The following is a 22,024-nucleotide window of genomic DNA, read 5'->3' on the forward strand; positions in this document are numbered from 1 at the left end:
TTGGGCTGGGACAAACAGCTGTCCCTTGTACTTGTGAGCCTTATTTGTAAGAATTTGTCTCCAGTTGTTGCTGTAATCTGTGAATCGAAATAAAGTTGTATCTCCTCCAAAATATTCATGAAATTAGGCAATTCCTTGGCCAGCTTCCCAGTCCATAGCTTGGGAGGTTGGTGTTACTGAATTTCCTTTCAGTTTCTGATTTTTATGTGTGTATGGTCTGTCAAATCATTTGTCCACGGAGTCAGAAGTTAGAGTGAGCATCTTTGAGATCAAGATATTTTTGAAATTTAAGACTTGGTTCTGTGGAAAGTTTAATGGACTTTTTGTTATGCTCTGGAGTAGTTCACTGGGCTTCAAATGGGAATTAAAACTAAATGCTGGGAGTGACAGTTGTCTTCGCACAGGATTCTGCAGCTCAGCAAAAGTTGCTGCTTCAGCTCCCCAGCAAAACTGGCAGGGACAGGGTAGATGATTCACAAGAGTAAAGGAGGGTAAGGCTTTTCTGTCCATCATTTTGCAGGACAGAGGAAAAGAAAGTGTCTCCTGTTACACTCTGTGTATAAAGTGGAGATCAAAGCTTTCAGAAGAAATATCAGGTTGGGAAGGGGAAGCAGCTGTTTCCTTCTTCCTCCCACTTTCCTCTTCACTTCCCTGTCCTCCCCCATAGCTGGGAAGGTCTCAAAATGCTGCAAAGATTTGGGCTTAAGACTTCTGTGGTGAGATGTGGATTGTGAGAGTGGTTGGGGGATATGGCTTCATGTGATTTTTCCTACATTTCCATTAAGTGCAGAGCTGGGGGCAGTATTCCTGAAGCCTGCCCTAGAGAGGCAGGCTGTTGTGGTGTCATCCTTGTGTTCCCCTGGGAAACTGAAATTTCATTGACATAGAAGTGTCTCTTGACTGTTCCTGTTTAAGAATAGGATAGATAATTTGGTGTTCCCTGGTGAAAACTTGCCTCCAAGTGTTTGATTACCTTGCAAAATACTTTGAAACTTTTTTTTTGCTTTTCTGTCCTCCACTGGCTTGTCTGACAGCAGTGGCAGAATACCTCCTGCTCATCCTCTAGTTACAGCCTGGAACTAGCAGCTGAAACAATTTCTAGAGAATAAAGTTGAGGGGTAATAGAGGATAGAGAACAGCATGGCCACACTTCATATGTTATCTGTGATGCCTAACAGAGCTTCTTTAATAGAAGACAATTCTTCTCTGCTGTCCTTGTGTTAGCAGGACACAATCCTACAAGAAAAAAATTGGATAAGTGAATATTAATGAAATCTGTCATTAATTATCACCAAAGCAGACTGAGGAGAATTGGGTTGCATTTTCAGTGGATTTAAACATAACTTTGCTTATGCAATCCTGTTAAACATTGTTGAAATATGTCACTGAGAAAGCTCATTATATTTGCTATATAAAGATTACGACTTTTGCGGGAGATTAAAGTTTTAGCAGCAGCCGCCGTCTTTCTTGTGGTCACAACAGCGACCTGTTAAATGTGGAGCGGGGGGAGGAAGCTGTGGGTAAGCCAGATTTTCTGTCTGTCTGGAAGCACAACATTTAAAGCTGTTAAGCCAAACCAGAGGAAACTCTGTGAACTTTTTTTCAGGAAGCAAAATTCTTCAGAAAGGGGGCATGTTCAAACAGTGGGAAGCATTCTTTTGTTTTCCTGAGTATGTATCATTTGTGTCATAGATGAATACGTGTGCCTGTGTGTATAAAAATAAAATAAAATCTAAGTGAAACATTGGCTTCGGGCAAATCAAAATGCTCTGTTCCCCATGAAACAGGAGATTTTTTGATTTTGCTGTGAATAGTGTCAAAAATAAAAGCAGAAAGTCAGAGCTGGGTGCACGAGGAGGCAGGGCTGCCTTGGCTCACAGCTTTGGTGTGCTGGAGTGTGTCTCTGGGGGCTGCTGTGCAGACACTGCCCTGCAGGGTATTTTATTCACCCCAACAAGTCATCTGCCAGTCTGAATTAAAGCAATGTCTGCAGATCGATAGCTCTAATTAGACACAAGGCACCTGGTGGAACAGTGATTAAAAATAAGAAACATTATGACTAGTTATTGTACAACTTGCTAGAAACCACTGTATAATGATGGTGCATTTGCCATCAGATTAGGTCATGAAGCAGCTTTACTGCAGCTTGGAAAATTAGGATCAAAAATAGTCCTCTGATTAAAACTTGAGCTTTTGAAAGCTCTTCAGAGAAGAAAGATATGCAAATGCAGATGTATGGGAGAAATTAAGCAATCTGGATATGCATGATTCTTGAATTTAAAGAGAGTAATTGATGTAACCACTGTGCTACTCATTTCTCACAGTCACCCTGTCTTAATACAATTAAATGAAACATCAGAATTATCTGGAAATAAGTTGCCTAAAATACAATCCATAATGGCTCAGTATATTAACTTAGGAGTTTCTGTGGTCATGAAGCTATTCTACATGTACCAATGGCAGCCCGCAATAGCAGTTTTCTTGAGTTAGATTTATTAATTTTTCCCACATTTTAAAAAAAACCCATAACTTTATCACATATTTATCAGCAGTCAAATTATTTCTCTTTGAAACAACATTTGCTTTCTGATATCATCAGGAGTTGGTCTCCTCCTCCTCTGCCCTTTGCTGCAGCAGTATGATTCCATCAACCTCAGGGCATCCGCAGGTCCCTTACGTCCTGTCGGGCAATTTTTAAACACTGAGAAAAAAAAAAGATTGTTTCAACCAATAGAAAAAAATGTTAAGTTCCAAAGACTGGATGTGACCAATATTAGCCACAGGCCTGTTTGGCATCTCTGTCTGCTGAGCTTGAAGCAGTCCAGCCTCTTCCCTGTGCCTGTTCCAGGTGCTGCTCGGTGGCTGGGTTGAAGGAGGTACCCGTAGCTGCAGTGAGGAAGGTGTGAGGACAGCGAGCATTTACTGGGGCAGCCTCCTGGGATGCAGGAACAGTTAATCACTTCCTGTGATTGGAGGACTGTTTCGTGCTGTTCCCATTGAGGACAGCAGATCTTTTCCTCCCTCACAAAACCCAAGAGAAGCTGATCACTAATCATTTATGTGTTTCCCTTACCTGGCTGGCTGCAGGAGACCTTCTGCTGGTGTGGTGCAGTGGGTGGTAGATGGCTGAAGCAGCACGGTGCCTTTTGGTCACAGTATCAGCTTATTAGTATAAATGAGGCTGTTTTAAACCAATTTGAAGCTGTAGTTTGCAGGAGGTCTTTGCGGGGGCTGACCTTTACTTTGCTTTATCTTACTTTGATGTCAGGATGTTCTGCAGGTCTCTGGGGTTAAGTTGTCCATGAAGACAGTTTCTCTGCACATCAAGCAGCTGTGGGCTGTTCTGCATGTAAGGTATCAGAGTTTGATAAGTCTTGATGGTATTCACTCCTTAAAACCTCATACCCATTTTAGCTGAAATTCAGCACCGTGTTTGTTGATGCCTGTTTACCTGATGTTTGTTTACACCTGGCCCCAGCCCGGTTCTGTGCATTAAAAGCCATGCTCTGTTGAAGCAGATGTTGCCTGTTGTCTGTGACATGGACTTGATTTATGATACTGATGGAGGGCCATGATCATGGTGAATCCAGTTGCTGCCTGCTCCCTGTGCAGCAGCTCCAGAAGCCTGAACCACCTACGAGTGTGGTCTTGGAGAGGAGCAAGGAATTACAGGGGAACATAAAATCAACTAATGATACAAGCAAGCAGTGTCCAGTAGGATGTACCCCAAGTTCAAACATGGTGTGCCCCAGAGTCAGAGGTCAGCACAAGCCTCCTGCTTATTCAGAAAATTCCCACAGGCTCAGCTGGAAAGGACAGTGGTCCTGGCAATGAGCACACTCCCTCCTAGCTGGGGCAGTCAAATTCCCTTGCCTGTTTATCACTGTTCCCAGTCTGAAGGGCTGATAGAAAGTACTTCCTGATCAGCATGATAAATGGAATTTAGCATGATAATTATGTTTACAGCAGGACAGATGTACTAATAACACGTTCCCTAAAGACTTCAAATGAGCTATAAAAGAATCAAATCTCTGCTGAAAATGCTGGCAGCAGTATTATTGATTGTGTAAGTTACAGCTGATAATTGTCTTGTTTCATTTGAATGAGACAGTCAGCTATTAATGGCTTGTGCTCTGTAATGCCAAAACAGCAGACTGAGCAAAATTTGTCAGTCTGGATAATATAGTTGTATATTAGCAATGTGCCCTAATGGACATACTCTGGTGGCTAGGGAAGGGAAGAAGTGTTACAGTTAATTTCTAATGCTGTTTCATCTCTTCTATCAAAATACTTGTGTATGTGCCTTCAGGAAGAGAACTGGTTTTTCTTATCTACAAATTGTTTGATGTAAGACAATGCCTGCAGTAAAAAAACAAGCTCTCTTTGTGGTTATTGAGGATTGAAATGGAGAATGACTAATTAGCTGTCTTGTTCCACTTACCTCTTCCACAGTGGTGAAATGAATGAAAGTGTTACCTTTTTTTTTCTTTTTTATGTGTGAGAGATTCCACAGATCTCTTGTGCATATCTGTTAGAGAGCATCCATAAGTGTGCAGTGGCATAGAGATGTACATATATATATACTCTATATACATATAATAGAGACATGACCTGAAAATATGTCAGTAGTTATCAGGCCTGATTTTTAAAATAGCAGTAAAATGAATTTCAAATTGGAAATCATACTAAGTATTGTACCAGGTTTACAGTTAAATAAAGGTCTTGTATGTAACTAATGGAATTCAAAACCCCACTGCTGCAAATTGAATTACTTTTTGAGACATCCTAATTCATTTGCATTCCCAAAGCACGTTTCATTTCATCTTGGGTAAGTTGAGCTGCAGATAATATCCCAGAGGAGCACAGTTCTCATAGTCCTAACCTACATCCATGCTCTGGCTGATTAATCTGTAAATCCTTCAAAATTTCTCTCCCTTGTTATTACATCAAAGCATGTCTGAGTAAAAAACATGTGAGCAGAATCCTGAAATGTATTCCCATAGCATGAGAAGGACTCTGTGTGTTTCATTAGGCGATACTTTGGGATTTTTTAATGGGGAAACAGGCGGCTGGCTTTCTAAAGAGTGTGAGATGTGTTCCTGGGTTAGCGAAAGAGAGCTGATGGTCTGGAAAAACTGCCTGGAGATGCTTTGTAAAAATTGTCCTTGCTTCCTTGTGACCTTTCATCAACTTAATTCATTGCTAATGAGCTGCAAATTCATTGCAATTCATTGCAGTGCTTTAAAATTGCCACTGAGTCAGATGACAAAGTGCCTTGTTTTATGTTACCAAGAAAAGTCCTCTGACTGAGGGAGGACTAGGCCATAATGCAACTCTGAAAACAAGTTACAGACCCTTTGTCTCTAAAGGCTGATGGTAGAAGTGCCGAGATTTTGAGAAGAGAAAAGGAAGGGGAGACTAGGAAAACTGAAAGTCTTACATCCGCAGAGGTTCTATCCATATGTTTGTTCACCCCAGGGAAATGCTAATGTCATTGATTTGTTCTGCTTAGATAGAGCCTTTAAAATCAAATATATCCATTTCTGCATTGGCTTAGTGGTTTTTCTTATTAAAGCCATATAAAAAGTGCATATATATAAAGAAATTAAACACCAACAAGAAAAAACACACACAAGAAAGGTTCTCCACTAAAGAAGAATTAAGTATGTTTTTACATCTACAGTCATGGCATTTGCCATCCAAAGATCTGCCTAAGGTTGTTCTTAGTATGGCTACACCTACAGCCACAGCATTACTCTTCCAGACCCTGGAAATCACTCAAACTAGGTCATTTCAGACTAAGTCAGTGGACCACACCTCAGCTTTGGAAGAACCAAGCACTGCATGAGCTCAGGGCCCCATGGCAGGTGTTTTTCAGGTCTGGTGTTGTGATTTGTTCCTGTGCTTCCCAGATACTTAGAGGCAGAGACCTCAGGCAGTTGGCTTTGACTGATGAGAAGATTTAATAATGTTGAGTGGTGCTTTTTACCCTTCTGAATGTTTTTTTGTAAAGATATTGACAAGGGGAGATCCTTCATCAAATGTGGGATTATGGAAGCCATCCCTGCCTCTCCTGAGCCTCAGAAGAGGAGGAGGGATATGCACTATCAAACTGCCCTGTCCTGGGACTTTAGAGTAATTTTTAGACTTTTTGCCCCCACCTTCTGAGTGTATAGATATCTGAAGTAATGTACGGGTTATATGAACTCATCATAGCTTAAATGTTTTGTTCTTTGTTTGTGACAGGGAGAGCTCGGTAACTCAGGTCCTCCAGACTTCCTGTGAGGTCCGGGTGTGACCCCATTCCCAATTAATCATCTCTACCAGGAGATGGGTTTGCAAACACGGTTAATTGTTGGTTATTTTGCTTTAATGATTGCTTTATCTATTTATTTGCTTATATGCTCTATAGACAAGATCAAACTGGGGGCTCAGTACACGTTTGAAGTAGATCACTGTGAATGTTGGGGTTGGTCAGCCAACCTCTACCCTTCCTCTTTGCATAGTATGAATGCAACAAATCTTTTGGGTGTGCTGGCGAGACACTGAACAAGTCACTGAATCATCACTGAGGTTATTTGGTACAGATATCAGTGGTGCTTTAAGGAGGCTGCCTGTTCTTGCATCTGCCAGAGCTGCTGCCTCTGATCCTTCTGGCACAACGTGAGGAAACCAAGACAGGGAAATGCAGAAAAAGTGAAATCTGTGTCTTGTGCTGCATTCTAATATCAGTCCCCTAAACTGTTGTTGGCCAGCTTTGTCACTGTGAGATTCTGTCTTATCATTCTGATAATATAAAGTATCAGTAGACTCAGTCTAACAGAGTGCTCTGGCAATTGTCCTCACTGTTGATGTGTTAATGAATCTGCTTTTTGAATAAAGTAGAATAAAACATTGCAGTTGGAAGGGGCCTGCAAGGATCATCTCGTCCAATTGCCTGACCAAAAGTTAAAGCATGTTGTTAAGGGCATTGTCTAAATTTCACGACCTTTTTTTGTGGGTTTTCTCCCTTCAAAAACTGATTGAAAACTGATATCTCATTGCTGAGTATTTCCTAGCCAGCCAACTTGCTGGCACCCACAAAAATTCAGTTCTCCAATAATTACATAATTTACTAAGCAGGAGATGGCTCAGATTACATTTTGTTGCCCAGCACTGTGACAGTATGTGGGGAATATAAGAAAATAAAAGGCCATAAATTTGGGAACCTTTCAAGTCTGCGTATGCAGCTGTTTGTGGGGTGGCAGAGCAGCATGTGCTCTCTGAGTGAGTGGGAATGGTGCCCTGGAAAGAGGCTGTTTTCAGCAGAGAGCTGGGCAGGTGCTTTGTAGCCTCTGGCCTCTGCCCCTTGCCATGTGTGCTCTTGGGGGCGTATTGATCCTGGGAAAGGCAGTTCCCCAGCCTGCAGATGGAGGCTCCATTTGCCAAGTCAATGAAATGTTCATTAGGGTGACTGCTGGGTACTTGGTTGTGAAAACAGGTGGGGAGGCTTCTTGGCCAGCTTCTCTAAATATTGGACAAGACTGTACCCATCATACCTTCAAAGAGAGCAATGATACAGCTGCACAACCAAATGTTAGCAGTCTTGTGAAAATTCCTGCAATACTTCCTTATTGAAAGTAGGGGGAAGCCAGGGTTCCTTGTGGAGATCCAATCTCTTAAATGTCACCTTTTAAACCATGATTAGTCTTTGTGCACCTGTGATAGGCTGAATCATGATATTCAGTCTGTAGCTGGTCTTTCACCTTGCAGAACTAAATGTTCACAGTGGAGTAAACTGGATTTTGAAAACATTTACATTCTTAATAGCATTCTGTACCAGGAGAGAGTAACTTCAGACTGGGAATGAGCCAACTGTCGTAAGCCATGCTGAGCAAAGGACCTCAAAAGAGAGAGAAGAAATTATCTAACCCTTTGCTATCAGCAGAAACCCAGTGGCCAAGTAACAGCATGGCTGTGCCCAGTCATGCTGGCAGGAATGGGGGAAAGAGGAGGGTGCTTTGCTTTTCCCAGAGTGAAAAATGCTGAGATCTGTCCCTACTGAGACAAGCAGGGAAAAACCAAGCTCTCCCCCTGCAAGACTCAGGTCCACCAGCTCGCTGGTACATTGAAGCAGTTCTCCTGGAGGGTGAGGATCTGCCTTTTCCCTAATAACGGACCTTGTGGTACTGTTTTTGGAACATGTCTCCTGTATTGCAAATATGTTCCTTAGTAAAGCATAAGCAAATGCAATATTTTAAGTTAATACATATTTTTGTACTCAAAGGCCTTTGGCATTGAAACTGACCGTGTATGAACTAGCAAGCAAAAAGGCATTAATTCCTGTAGATGTAATAATATTTAAAATTATGGCACTGGACTGTCTCACCTTATCACAGATATCAAAAAGTTAAGATATCTAAGCTGTCCAATATGATAGCTAATCTATGAACAATATGCATAGGCTTGGTCTTCAGCAATGAATGGCCATGGAAAGCAGGGCATTGGCTCTTGGGTGTGTAATGAGGTGCTGGGAAAAGTGCCTGATCCCATGGGTATGTGTAGCATGTGTAGCCAGAACTAAATGCAAAGTACACAGCAGTGAACGCTCAGATCGCCATCACCTGTGCCAGCATTCGTATCTCATGCCCAAAATGCCTCATGCTAATAAGCTTTCTCCTATTTGTTCTTTGTGCCCTGCTCACACAGGGGCTTTTTCTTTCTCAGTCAAAAACTCTATTCAGACCATTCACAGTGTCTGGAATACATTTTTTTTTAGCAGTGCAATTAATTGTATGTTCATATCTTTTCTAAGTCTAAGAATATTAAGATGTGGGATTGAGGAGTATGTTCACCTAGTTAGCACAGGTGTGTCTGGAAGCAAGGCATGGGCGTGAGAGGTTGGGCTGTAGATAACCTAAAAAACATTTCAAATGAAAGAGGAAAAGACTGGAGTTTTAATTGCATGGTTATGTATGCAGGCTAGAATTAAAGTCTTCTTTTCAGACGACTCAGTAGTGCATGTCTGTGTTTCCATGTTTTCTGGTATCTACTGCATTTAGCCTTGACTTGCAAGTGAGTTTGTTAGTTAATTACAGGACTTTGGGTGTTATGGAACACAACATTTTGTGATTTGATACTTTAGAGACTTGCGCACACTCTGGCAGTGTGTGGTTTTCTTAAATACTTGGTTTGAAAGTTGACGCTTCATTTCTCTCGGATGTGATGTTTAAGGGGAGATACTTATTTTGAACACAACTAAATATTCATTGTTTTGCAATGAACAGAGTTTTGTCAGGTATAGATGATACATGAAGAATCTGTTAGATTCATGTTAATCCAACGAAGCCTATTAGGCTGTGGGTTTTACTGCCACACAAGGACATGAGGATGGACAGTTTGTATGTTCTTTACACTGCTCTTGCATCTGCTTTGGCAAGCATCCTTGTTTTCATAAGGTCAGATGATTAATCTTGTTGTTTGCTTCTTCCCTAGTTTAGAGTGTCTCTAATTAAGCTGATGCCCATTCATGTCTTACCATGATAATGTATGTTAGGTTATGAGGTAATGGTTGTTCTGAAAAATATAGCCATGGCAGTGTTGGGGCATACTCAGAATAAATCACTGCACAGAAGCCTTCTGAAAGCTATCACATAGCTGCAGAGTCAGTAAAGTGAAGACAGTGAATCTGTAAATCACTGGATAAAGGTAACAGGATGTAGATTTTTGGCACTTCAGCATCTGTGAGAGCTCTGCGGTGTGTAAATGAATCTTACTGAATTGTGGCTGTAGTTCCTCGTTATGGCTTGGGCAGAGCCAACAGTATGAGGACTGGGTGCAGAGGCAGCTGCCTGCAGAGGGAAGATAGCATCATTGAATCATGGAATTATTTAGATTGACCTTTAAGTTCATTGTGTCCAGCCATTAACAAGGATGCCAAATCCACCACTAAACCATGATGGTAGGTTTCAAACAAAATACATCTTTGGAGAATTGGAAATCCTACTGGGGAAGGTGAACATTAAATGTTCCCCAGAGTTAGCAACGTGGTGATTGCTCTTCTGTTCTCCCTAGACTAAATGCTGGGAGTTTTTCCCCCTTCTCTAGAGATTTCTTGAAATCATGTCTTCTAGAAAGACTGATAATGTGTCAAGTTGAATTGTGCATGATACTAAAAAAGCCCAAAATTCCAAAAATCCTGTTCTCCCATACCTTCTGTTTTTCTGCAGTTTCATGTACACATTCACACTGTTACAAATGCTTTGTCAGTCAACTGCTTGCTACTCAGCACTTGTAGTGAAAGTTCCTTATCCCTTTGGAGTGCTGGTAATCTTGATTTTATATTTGATTTTACTAGACACAGATGATCCCTCTGGGGCATTGGGACAGGGCTGTGCTAGAATTTTGTATGCTAATTGAAGGATCGTGTGTAAAGCTGCATAATAATATGTGAGGAGAGTATTGTGTTGCATTGTGAAAGGTCGGTGGGATACTTCGGTGTTGTTGTGCTTATTTTCTTCATTGTTTCTTAACTTCTTTCCTCATTCTTACTTTATTCTTATTTACATCCTACCTCTGGGATGGCAGTGTAAGTGTTTTTTGTGTTGAGATGTTACGTGCGGACCGGTCAGGAGGCAGCAGTTCAAGTACTGTGTATTTCAGAGCTTCTACCGTGGATATTTTGGGAGGATGAGGCTTGGAGGAGTTGGATGACAATATAGGTGAAATGCTGAGTGCAGGACGTTTAGGAGGAGTGTGTAGCATGGAGCCACGTTCATGCCATAGCTCTCTGTCGTCTCTTTGTTTCTGTCCATCTTCCTGCTTATGCCTGAAAGGTTGATGGAGACTGTGGAGACATTTGGCACGGCATTATTCTCCTAGTTATCACTAGATTTGAAGGTCTGTCTCCTTGCAGTTCATATCCCAAGAAAGCAGGTTGTTGAGAGTCCTGCTAGCTCTGGATCTCTGCTTCAAAGACTTTCTTCACAGCCCACTGCAGAAAGCTGTGGTCTTAGCATGTGTTGGCATCCTGCCTGCCCACAGGTGACAGCTAAATGGAAGGCTCTCAGTATGTTCTCTGTGTGTTTGGGTTGGGCTGCTGAATTAACAAAATAACCCATTTTCCAGCATGTGCCAGATGCTTTTAATTCCCATTGTGGGCAGTCTTGACAATACACTGCACAATGTGGAAGTCCTAAATGGAGTTTGATGTTCTTTGCAGATAATGGCTCTGCTGCGTAATTATGATAGCACACAATTAAAAATGGCTTTATATCACTTTGGGTAGCTCCTGGAAATTCTATTTCCCTTAATAATTTTCAATAGTCTCAGGGTTTGTTTTTCCTGTGTTTGTCTTCCTGTAATATTGGCAAAAGATAGGAAGAAAATTAGCTGGGACATAGGAATCCCAGTAAAAACTTCAGAGGGAGGGTGAGAGGTGACTCATTAGCGGGTCTTTCATCTGGGTTCATGCTGGGGCATGAAGTCAAGGGTCAGGAAGTGAATGGGGATTTGTTCACAGCTGATGTATAATATTTCAGAAGAGTGAATTAATTGTCACAGCTTAGCCCGAGAGTTTGGGCAGAGACGTTCAGCCAGCAGGCTGAGGAGGAGTTGGAGAGAAGTGGCATTTAAGTTTTCCTGGAGTGACAGAGGGGCTGGAGCTGCTGGGGACAGGGCATGGCCTGTGTCTGGCAGCTCTGCTTATACCTACTCCCTTGGCCCTAGAGTGGGGAGAGAGCCAGCAGCTGCACTTCTGTTCATACCCAAATCCAAGAATTCCATTTGGATAGGGAAGAGAATGCCAACTTATGACTTACTCAAAACTCAGATTAGCCTGCAAGATGTGTTTGTAGCCATAATATTGTAATATATAATATACACATATATGTATATATTTTTAAATTTACTTTTAGTGGGTTGTTTTCTTTTTTCATTCTGCTACATGGAAGCCTAATCTTAGATCTCACTGAATATTCTCCTTGTTTTCCTTTCACTGTTCAAACCATTTTGGTGCTGGAAGGAACAATATGAAGCCCAAATAAAAAAAAAAACCAACAGCCCTAGTGTTGCTGTTCCCATAGAGGATCAAGGTACTGCTCTGCCTGGATTGACCTATAGGAACTGCAAGTCCAGAGTATGTTTTGGTAGCTCCTCAGGGAGTGCTTGCAAAGGACAGGTTGGATTTGAGCAAGACCTCTGAGTCTGGAGCTGGCACCTTTCAGATGGATGCAGAGGGAGACCCTTCACTTAATGCCTCTAGGCAGATCCTGAGGTATCCTTACAGGTATCCTGATCTCATTCCCAATCACTGTAAGTTTTATGGTTACTTTCTTTCCACTCCCCTTCTACACCTATCCAGGGTAGTGTGTAGGGTACATCTTTTGTGATGAAGGCGCAGTGGAAATAAAGAATCCAACATTTTCAAATTGTTGAGCAGTTCTGTGCTTTTCTAATGCTTCCAAGGCACATTAGTATAAATACAGCTGTGATTAGAAGGTAGTAGCCCAGAAGTTTCTGTCCCACGATTTTGCCTGGCCACCTGAAGGGAGGAGGTAGCCCAGTGGATGTGGGAACTGCCAACAGTCTTCAGCTCTGGGAATGTCTTTTTCCTCCCAAGTTCTCCCGTCAGTGTTAGTGCAGCCAGCAGGTGTTCAGATGGTTGGCACTCGTGTGTCCCTTGTCACTGCATCTTTGAAGGGATGCAGTTGTTCCAGACAAAGTGAAGAAGCTTATTCTGAAGGGGTGTTTTTTGTTCTGGGAGCCAGCAGTACCCACCCTGCTGGCTTCAGCTGTTACAGGTTTGTGATTTTAACAGAAGCAGGGGGGAAAATTACACACCCAACATTCACAGAAATAAGTTGTATTTGAAATGCAGTTTTTTCTTGCTGATTTTGTAGCTGTGCTAGAAAGTCATTACACATGGATTTATTTTTCCTTATCTCTTGGATTATCATTGCCTTCCTTCCTTCCTTCCTTCCTTCCTCAATGAATTTATCCAGTGTTCTGATTGCAGCTCCTTCTTTTTTTAGTGTTCTGATTGCAGCTCCTTCTTTTTTTTTTTATCACCTCCTGTCTATGTGGCTTAAGATTTTGTATGTTTAACATAACTGAGCTGAGTATTTTGCAGCAGCTGAGAGCAAAGATAATATTCCACTGACTGATGTGGTGTTTACAGTGAATATGTTTGCAGTCTTCTTGCTTTGGCAATTTGCTGTTTTGGCTACAGACCTGCCTTATTTTATTTTTCCTTGTATTTAGTTTGGGGTTTTTTTTTTTTGCCCTTTTATTTTATTTTATTTCATTTTTGAAACTGAGCCATGTATTAATCTGACTTTGGAGAGGGGAAACGAAGACAACATTTTAGCTTTTAAGAAACTTCCACAGAGATTCAGACAGCTGGTCAAAGATGAATCCAGTATGCAAGCAGGGTCATGAGTATCTTAGAAAACAGCCATTTAAAATACCGTGGCATCAAATTTCTCTCTCATATGTTTTTTTCTTTGGTCTGCACTTGGAATTTGATTGCAGGGTATTGGTTATTTCTGGGCACATGCACAGGGAACCAACAGCAAGGAAACAGACAAAAAGTATTTTAGGTAGGTGGAGAAGGGAAAGTGATATTATATGGTTTTTAAACAAAACAAGTCTGTAAGTTGCATGAGACTGTGACCATTGTCCTGCAAGTGCTGATGATTGGAATGAGGAGGTCATCATCTTTCCAGCACTGAGCTGCCTTTTTCTGTAGGGAGCAAGGGTGAGTTTGGTATACCTAGAATGTGGTGATTAAACTAGGAGGAAGTTTTTAAGGCTTTCTGTGGACTAGGAGAAATTAACATTTTTGTTGAAACATCTTTGATTTGGTTATTAAGGTCAATTGTATTTTTTGTGTTAGTTTAACATTTAGTCTACAAAAGTTTTAAAGCATTTTATTTTGAAATTGCATCTACTTAGAGACTTACCCCAAAGCCTGAATCCTGTGTGAGTCACAGAGTGCTGTTTTGTTTTGTTCTGCATATATTCTTCCTCCACAGTAGAATGATTTTCCCATAATTATTATTGAAATAGGGCATTTTAAAACACAAAATAGGTATCAACACAGCTTTACATCAGAATGATGGTGATGTGTGATATGAAACAGTTTGGGTTATTTCAGTGCAAGTGTCTACATTACCAGCTGCTATAGCATGCTAATCAATTTTTGAAAAATAACCGTTTTAGGAGTTGTATAGACAAACCCTGGCTGCTTGCCTGAAGAGAGAAAGATGATTAATTTAAATACTAAACACCAGTTGAGATGATTAATTCTTAATGAAGTCAGTGGAAAACTGATTTTTCTTGTATTCCCTGGAAGATCCTTTCAAAAGCTTTCCTTTTCCAGAATTGTTTCTTGTCCCTTGTGTGTGGCACAGGATGTGACTTTGTTCACAGCAGGTAGGTTCATTAGTTGGCATTTTTAATATAGTATCCAGCTGTGGAAAGCTTATAAAATACTGGTATTTAGGTCATCTTAATTAGGCCTTGAAATAAAGATTTAAGATAAAGTGGAATAATTGTAAATCCTTCATTGCAGCTGAGCTTCTTCAGTGAAAAGAGGATGTGATTCCTGGACAGTATGAACCAATTTCAACAGAGTTGCTCCAAATCCACCTCTCTGGTGCTCCTTTGACAGTGCTGGGAGTTCAAGTGATTAAAACTAATAATTCTGGGAAGAGCTGAAAGATGTGGCGGTTTTCAGCTGGGTTGGGGGCTGGGCTGTATATCTTTGCTCTCACTGCTACCTGTGCCAGTACCTTTTCTGTGTGTTTTCTTCCTTTCTTCCTGGATGGATTTATCCAGAGTTATGCTTGTATCATGCCCTAGTTGAGAGGGATTTCAGGCATCAATGCTCCTCTCCCAAGTTTGGGTGAACAAAGAGTTCCCGCCACTCCTTTGTGCCAACTCACTTGCCACGTAAGGTACCCAAAACTCTGCAAAAGCAGTACTGGTGAGAATTGGTGCGAGGTTTCATGCCGAGAGGGGTGGCAGTGATTCCCATCCAGCCTATGCTGCATTTGAGGTTAGCAAGCAAAAGTCAGGAGGCAGCATGTGTGGTGCTGGGTTTAAGAAGGTGAGAGCAGTGAGGGACCCCAGCAGGCAGCTGGGTGAGCAGCTGGTGGAACACAGCTGTGTGTGCTCCTGCCACCCAGTGCATCTGCCCTGACAACAGACACGTGGTGCTGGGTTTAAGAAGTTGAGAGCAGTGAGGGAAGGCAGAGGACCCCAGCAGGCAGCTGGGTGAGCAGCTGGTGGAACACAGCTGTGTGTGCTCCTGCCACCCAGCGCATCTGCCCTGACGACAGACACAAATTCAGGATCTTCAAACCCTACCTGACAAGCTATGGGCAATGAAGTTGAGGATGGTGCATAACTTTGGGCGAGGAGACTCTTGGAAAAAGGCTTCAGTGGCAGCTGGAATATGCACCTGGTGCTGTACAGGCACCTGGCATCTACAGGAGCTACAGCGTGACTAATTTGATACATTTAGTATGAAGAAGGTGGCAAGGTTGTACCATTGTTTAAATCCTTTGACTAACAACATTCCAAGTATGCTTTTGGTGTTGTAACACCACAAGATGGGAGCATGCCATTATTTGTGTTATTAAGCTAATGATGTATAAAGAGGTATTAAAAAGCCAGCAGCTATCATGTGCCACGTCACCTACCAGTGGTGCTGGTAGTTGAAACTTCCAGCTTTTGCTTATGGATCAGTGAAACTGAAAAAGCAGGAGGAGCTCCTCCTCCTGATCTGAATTTCTCTCAATAAGAGCATTCCTGTGTCCTCTCTGATTATGGGTGGAGATGTGGGAGCACCCATGGGTGCAGGAGAAAGGTGTTTGGTCTCTTCTTCCTTGTCTATGCCAGCACATCCTGAAATGCAGACTCTTTTTTTAGCATTTTGAAGGTATATCTTATCTTGCACCAGATCTCCTAAAATCCTAGTTTAGACAAAGCCCGAGGGGATTTAGGTTTGCATATTTTTCCTAAGAGGATTATGCTTCACACTTAGTTGATCTATAAATTGTTTGAGGGGTTTTCTATGATTTTCTAAGGACAGAAGAAGCTGCAGGACAATTCAAATTGTCCTGAAATGCATTGTCTGTGGGTTAGTGATAGAAATTTGGTGTTTGAATTAATAACAAATGGAATCACTGAACCTCAGGGTTATTTTGAACTGAAAAACATTTTGGTAATCAGATTTGCAGCACAGCTGCAGGAACAGTTGTAGCAGCACAACTGGAGGGGCAAGGAAATTGCAGGAAGGATTAGAAACTGCTTACACTACCAACAGAGAAAACAATTGATTGTAAAAATACAGCCCGGAAATAAATTAATGAGCACCTTTCAAGCATATAGCAGTGCTCATGACATTCTAGAAACTCTTTGCTTGCAGATCAAGGGAGTAAGGCAGCTCAGTGGGAATTGGGCAAGAAATAGTGATACAAGAAATAGTGATAGTCTTTGAAGACTTTTGTCATTCCTACTCATGAAGTCGCTGGAGAGGTGCTCTGTGCCTGAGCCATGGCCCTGGGGATCGATGGGTGCTGGCATAGCTCCTGCCAGCCGGGTGCTGGGGCACAGTGCCACGGCTCTGCTGGCTGTTGCAGCTGTTTTGACGCCCATCGACGACGGAGTAGCTTCAGTGATTGCCAGCTTAATTTCTCTTTGTGTGCCTGCGGTTGGGCTGTGTCTTACACATTCATTTATGGTATTTACAGTGGTTTTGTGGAGGGTTGGGTGCAGTTCTTGTTTTGTGCTGCTGTCAGGGTGTTTGGAGGTTGTGCAGCAGCAATGGCTGCTAGAACAAAGCCTCTACTGGGGCATCTTTCCTGCCTGCTAGAACAGCCAGAAAAGCTGTAATGCTAAGATTTCCATAATGATTTCTTTGAAGGTGGAGGAAGGATATGACTCAGACATAGGAAAATGGTTTAAAACAGAGCTTAGCTTCACCTGCGCTGCTCATGGGAATGGTCAGCGCTTCTGTTTAAACTGCTGCTTTATAACCAGTGTTGCTGGCACTATCATCTTTCATCTCACTTGAGACACTCCTCACAGGAGTGATGAGATGAACATCGTGGAGAAACAAGTGGCACTTGCTTAGTAGAAAGTGCAAGGGCCAAAGAGAAGTGCCCCTGTGGCAGTGTGAAGGACAGGCAGTCTCTGTGGATCTATGTCTGCGTTATTTTGTCAGAGCTCTCTACTTGTAGCGCTGCCAGCTGTACTGCAGCATATGCGGGACTGTGTTAGATGGGTGTTAAACCCTTGGAGGAAGGGGAGCACAAATTGAGGAGGAGCTGTTGCAAAGCTGAAACTTCTGCTTTGCTGTAGCAGCTTGTATGGAGTAAGTTTGCTTCTGGGTGGAATCAAACAGATCAAGATAAGCAGAACGGAACAAAATTTATTAATATCCAAAGGTGTGGCTTGGCTAGTGGAGGGCGGTTTGTGATCTTTACTCAGTAACAGCTCTGAAGACTTCCTTGTGCCCTCTAATCAGCAGTGATGTTTTGTGTTCTGCTTTCTCTGCAGACGTCGGCTGATCTCCCAGCGATCTTCTCTGGAGACTCTGGAGGACATCGAGGAAAATGCCCCACTGCGGAGGTCATTTTATTTACTCTCTTTCTGGCTTCTTGTCTGTAAAGCACATGCATGGGCAGGCTTGCTCTCCCTCCTCATGTTGAAAAGTAGCTGGGTCTTCACATTAAGATATTCTTCATAGTGAGTAAAAGTGTTGAAACTTCACACGCCCTCTAAGGTGGTGGCTGATACGAATTGCCCATTCCCTGGCTTTAGGTCATTAAACAAAAAGGCAGTATTTAGACGAAATGTCAGGAATTAAAATGCCAGATTTGATTAATAGAAACGTTTTGTTGTCACCAATATGAATGACTAGCCCCTAGTCAGTAATACCCTAACATCTGTGGTACATTTAAAAAGTATGTACAGATGGTTTAATACAGTAAGTTTTTGAAGGCTGCTATTTTTAATGAATTTTTACTGTCCATTCACTCAAGCACATGCAAGCTTATTTTGGTTACCAGCATTGCTGTCTGTGTGTTGGCTGGTAGGTTTGTGACTGCTACCCCACTAATAAAACTGCTCCCATCCTTGTTATATTGGCTGCTTCAGTGTGGTTTGATTTGTGCATCTGGGAGACCACAGCTTCCTCCTCTGGGGACCACAGTAATTTGTCGCTAGGCAATCCTCTGGGGTGATGGAAAATGGAGCAACTGCTTAACAGTTCAGAAGCTGGCTGGTCAGTAATCTGAGCAGTGCATGGAATGCTTCCAGGTCAGCTGTTCGGCAGGACAGCAGCCTAAGTTTGACTGCCTCTTTATCTTAGGACCTGTAATTCAGCTGGTTTATATTGGTGTTGAGCCTACAGCCTTGTTTATCCACATGCAGATTGGCTGTCTCTCCTTACCTCGAAGCAAAGAATAGCAGAGGCTGTACCAATTGGCTTATTACCAAAGCTTGATTATTTTTACAAAGCTCACTGTTGCATGCTTACCAGCATGTTATGAAGTGTTCCCATAAGTGATTCAAACATGTATAATTTGTAAAAGATATAAACAAAGTATGGTTTGCCAGGCAGTATTTTTGCTTGCTAATTTGCAGAATTGGTGGTAGAATGTCTCTCTTGGTGCCATTTTCCTGTGAAGAAGCTAACAAGGCTAATTGCAATCAGAGGGTGAGGGAATCTCAAGGCCTTTGCTAGCAGGAGGGAGGCAGAAATGGTAGAGTGATGGGGTGCCCCTCTCGGGGTGTGCCTGTGCAGCATGATGGTGTTTGGGTACAGTGGTAGGGACTGGCACAGTAGTCTGTGGTTTCAGTCCAAGATAATGACCTCATGGGCTTGAGGAGCTGCTGAACTCTGCCCATGCAAGGAGAGGATGGAAAAGATAGGTTAGGGAAGCTCATCCATGCACTGGCAGAGGATGCTGGTCCCGTAGGTGCCACGGAGGATGCAGCAGCCACGGTCCAGCCCTGGCTGTGCTGAGAGCACGGGACTCATCTGCAGTGCCTTCGAGCTCTGCCTCGCCCTGCAGCAAAACAGCGCTGAGATGAAACAGAGACCGCTTTCACATGCGCTGTGGTTTCAGCTGATTAGAAAGAGCAAGGGTGGAAGGCAGGGGGAGGATATTGCTGTTTGTCTCATCTCTCCTCCCTCTGGCAATTTCTTTCTGTAACTGCAATTTATAAAGCGCATTCAGATGTAAAATAGATTTAAGGCTTAATGTTTTGAAGAGTGATTATTTTTTTTCCTGGGGTAGTTAATTTTATTTTCAGTTGTTTTTTTGTGCTGTCAGGAATGTGAAAAGTAATATTTAGAGTTAAAATCAAATAGGAATTATCTTTGCAAATAGGAGATTTTAAATCTTTCTAAAATTGAAACAAGAAAGAACTTCCCTCAATGGCTCCTTTATCAGTAGCTGAGGAGCATACAAAAGCATGGGTGTTGGTGCGAGTGGGGAAAATTGCATATTTACTAGGTTTTGGTTTGGTTTAATTTTTTTTTTCTTCTGAAAGCTTGGGCTAAACTGTCATGGCAGATTACAGGAAGTTTTACTTTGCTGAGATTTTTTTAATGATTTTTTTTTTTTTTTTTTGCATGAAGGGAGGGGGATGGTGCCTTTTCTCATTATTATTTTAAATATTTTTTTTTCTTTGAGCTGTCGTGTTTCCAGACTTATTGTCTTTATTGTTCTTGCTGATTCCTAACACAGGGTGACTTGAATCATTTGTCTCGTCTTTCCTTCCTGCTTTTGTGTAGACTTCTTGGCGGTACAGCAGGGAACTGAGAACTTTTTTTTTTTTCTTCTCCCTCCCCTCCCTTGCAACTGATTTATTTTTCAGATGTCGGACACTCTCAGGATCACCCAGACCAAAGAACTTTAAGAAGGTTCATTTTATCAAGAACATGCGGCAACATGACACCAGGAACGGCAGGTACTGTGCATGCAGGGGCTGCTTCCGCAGAGGCAACCCATGGGATGTGAGGGAAGGGGCAGGATCAGCAGGATCAGCATCCCCCTGCAACAGCACAGCCATTGCCACTCACCACCTAATGGTCTTTCAAATAATCTCTGAGGGTGCAGGCTGCAGTGCATGCTCCATCCCCCAGGGAAGTATGTGTCAATGGAAGTGCTAGCCCACAGATTTCAAGACCTCCTTAATACAAATAACCTGCAAAAAAGGAAAATCTGTGATGGTGTTAGGGCAAACTAGGCATAATCTGGTTGTGTTTCTTCAAGGATGTTGCCAGGTTCTAAGTGTGAGAGGGGCACACAGCTGAACCTGCCTGGACCAAGTTTAGCGATGGTTCAAGGATACTGCCAACATCTCTTAGTGGATACAGCATGCTGCTAAATGCTCAGACAAGGATGGTTGTGGCAAGATGAGACAAGGGATCCTGGTTTCCGTGGTAGATGTAGGCAGAGTGTCTTCCAGGGGGTGTGTGAGAGGTGCACCTGTGTCTGCAGCACGCCCTGAACTGGGATGTGCCCAGGTTACAGACATAGGCACTGGTGGGACCTGTGCAGCAGCCATTGGTTGAGACCTGGCTTACTGCAAAGGCCTATTCTCATCAGCTGAAGGTGTATGCATCAGCAAAATGGGTTCTCTACTATGGTGTCATCCAGCTCAGAAGTGAAACTGGCTCCTTCCTGCTTATAAAGAGCATACCTGTCCTCTCTGATTTTTCCAGACAGTTTCTTCCTGTGCCTCTTAATTTTTTTTATTCTTGTTCTTCCAAATCTGAGTCGTTTTGAACTAGGCCACCTGAGTAGGTTGCATGTAGGCTAAACTATCCCAGTGAGAGCTGACCCTTGCACATGCCTGTTCTCATAAAACTGAGAACCATGGCTAAGAACCATGCTCTGTTGAACTGATTTGTGCCTGTAGCCTTTGCCATCAGACATGGAACCGTGTCAGTAGAAATTCTGACACTGCATTGAACCACAGGTTTTATGAATTGAATTCTGATACGTGTTACTTGGCTCAAGAAAAATGTTCTTCACTGTTATTCTCAGACATACGATTGAATGCAGTGAAAGGTAGTAATCAACATGAATGTTGTGCAAGGTGGCCCTGAGAGATTTTAGAAACAGCTTTTACATCCAGCTTTAGTATCAAACAGACACATGCAGAACTATTGAACTGTTGACTGTTGTCTGACTAGATGCTGATTATTGTCTTTATAAGAAATACATGTGGAATCAAACACTGAAAAGCAGCCCTTTAATTTTAGTCCATTTTGAGCATAAGTAGATATATGCTCTGAGAATTACTCACAGCAAAATATACTTACATGGTATTAGGGAAATTCCACAGAGAAAAATTTCTGAGATGTACAAAATCTAGGCATAAGCTTGATAGAAATAATACCTGCAAAAGAATGAATAAAGAGTTGATTTGTAAACTCCTTTCTTGATGTTTTGCAAAGAAGTATTTGTAGCATATATGCAATATTTTACCTTAATACATAGATCAGTCATTATGTCTGACAATGGAACTGAATATTTTTCTTGCTAAGAAAGCGGTGAGAAAGCTTCCGTTATTCAACTGGCTTCTTATCTTTATCAGCAGACACAGTTTTCCAGAATATTTCCACAATCATAATAAAGATCTCTTTATCTAGAATACAAATACAGTAAGAATGAGAGACACAATTTTGGCAGTGGTTTTCATCCTATGGTCGTAGAGCCACAGTGATGCTAACTAAAAATAAAATGCAGAGTTAACACTTTGTGTCACCCCAGTGTCTAGCAGTAAGTAATTTGAGTGCAGACTGTTTTTCCCAGGGATCTGGATGTAGTCACTGGAATTAATAGGCATTCTGGATTAAAAGGACCTTTAGAAATACAGGTGGATCTGCTTTGTGTATTTATCCTAAAATCAACAGTGGTTTTGAGTACGTTAAGACCTTTGAAGCTGGTGTCCTTTCCAGCTGCCTGTGACACAGAGGAGCACAGGTGTTGTAATGGATAGCAAACACTCCTGCGGCTCC

General features: G+C 42.2%; 1 protein-coding gene across 1 annotated transcript in view; it reads left to right on the top strand.

The window, feature by feature from the left end:
• Positions 1-22,024, top strand: part of CABLES1 (Cdk5 and Abl enzyme substrate 1) — a 96,815-nt gene that overhangs the window by 43,131 nt on the left and 31,660 nt on the right. The window contains exons 5-6 of the mRNA XM_041399220.1: positions 17,545-17,616; positions 19,873-19,965. Of these exons, the coding sequence (XP_041255154.1) occupies positions 17,545-17,616; positions 19,873-19,965 (165 nt within the window). The remainder of the gene's footprint in view (positions 1-17,544; positions 17,617-19,872; positions 19,966-22,024) is intronic.

Source organism: Onychostruthus taczanowskii, unplaced genomic scaffold, assembly GCF_017590055.1.
Source record: "Onychostruthus taczanowskii isolate IOZ18803 unplaced genomic scaffold, ASM1759005v1 scaffold16, whole genome shotgun sequence".
Taxonomy (NCBI): domain Eukaryota; kingdom Metazoa; phylum Chordata; class Aves; order Passeriformes; family Passeridae; genus Onychostruthus; species Onychostruthus taczanowskii.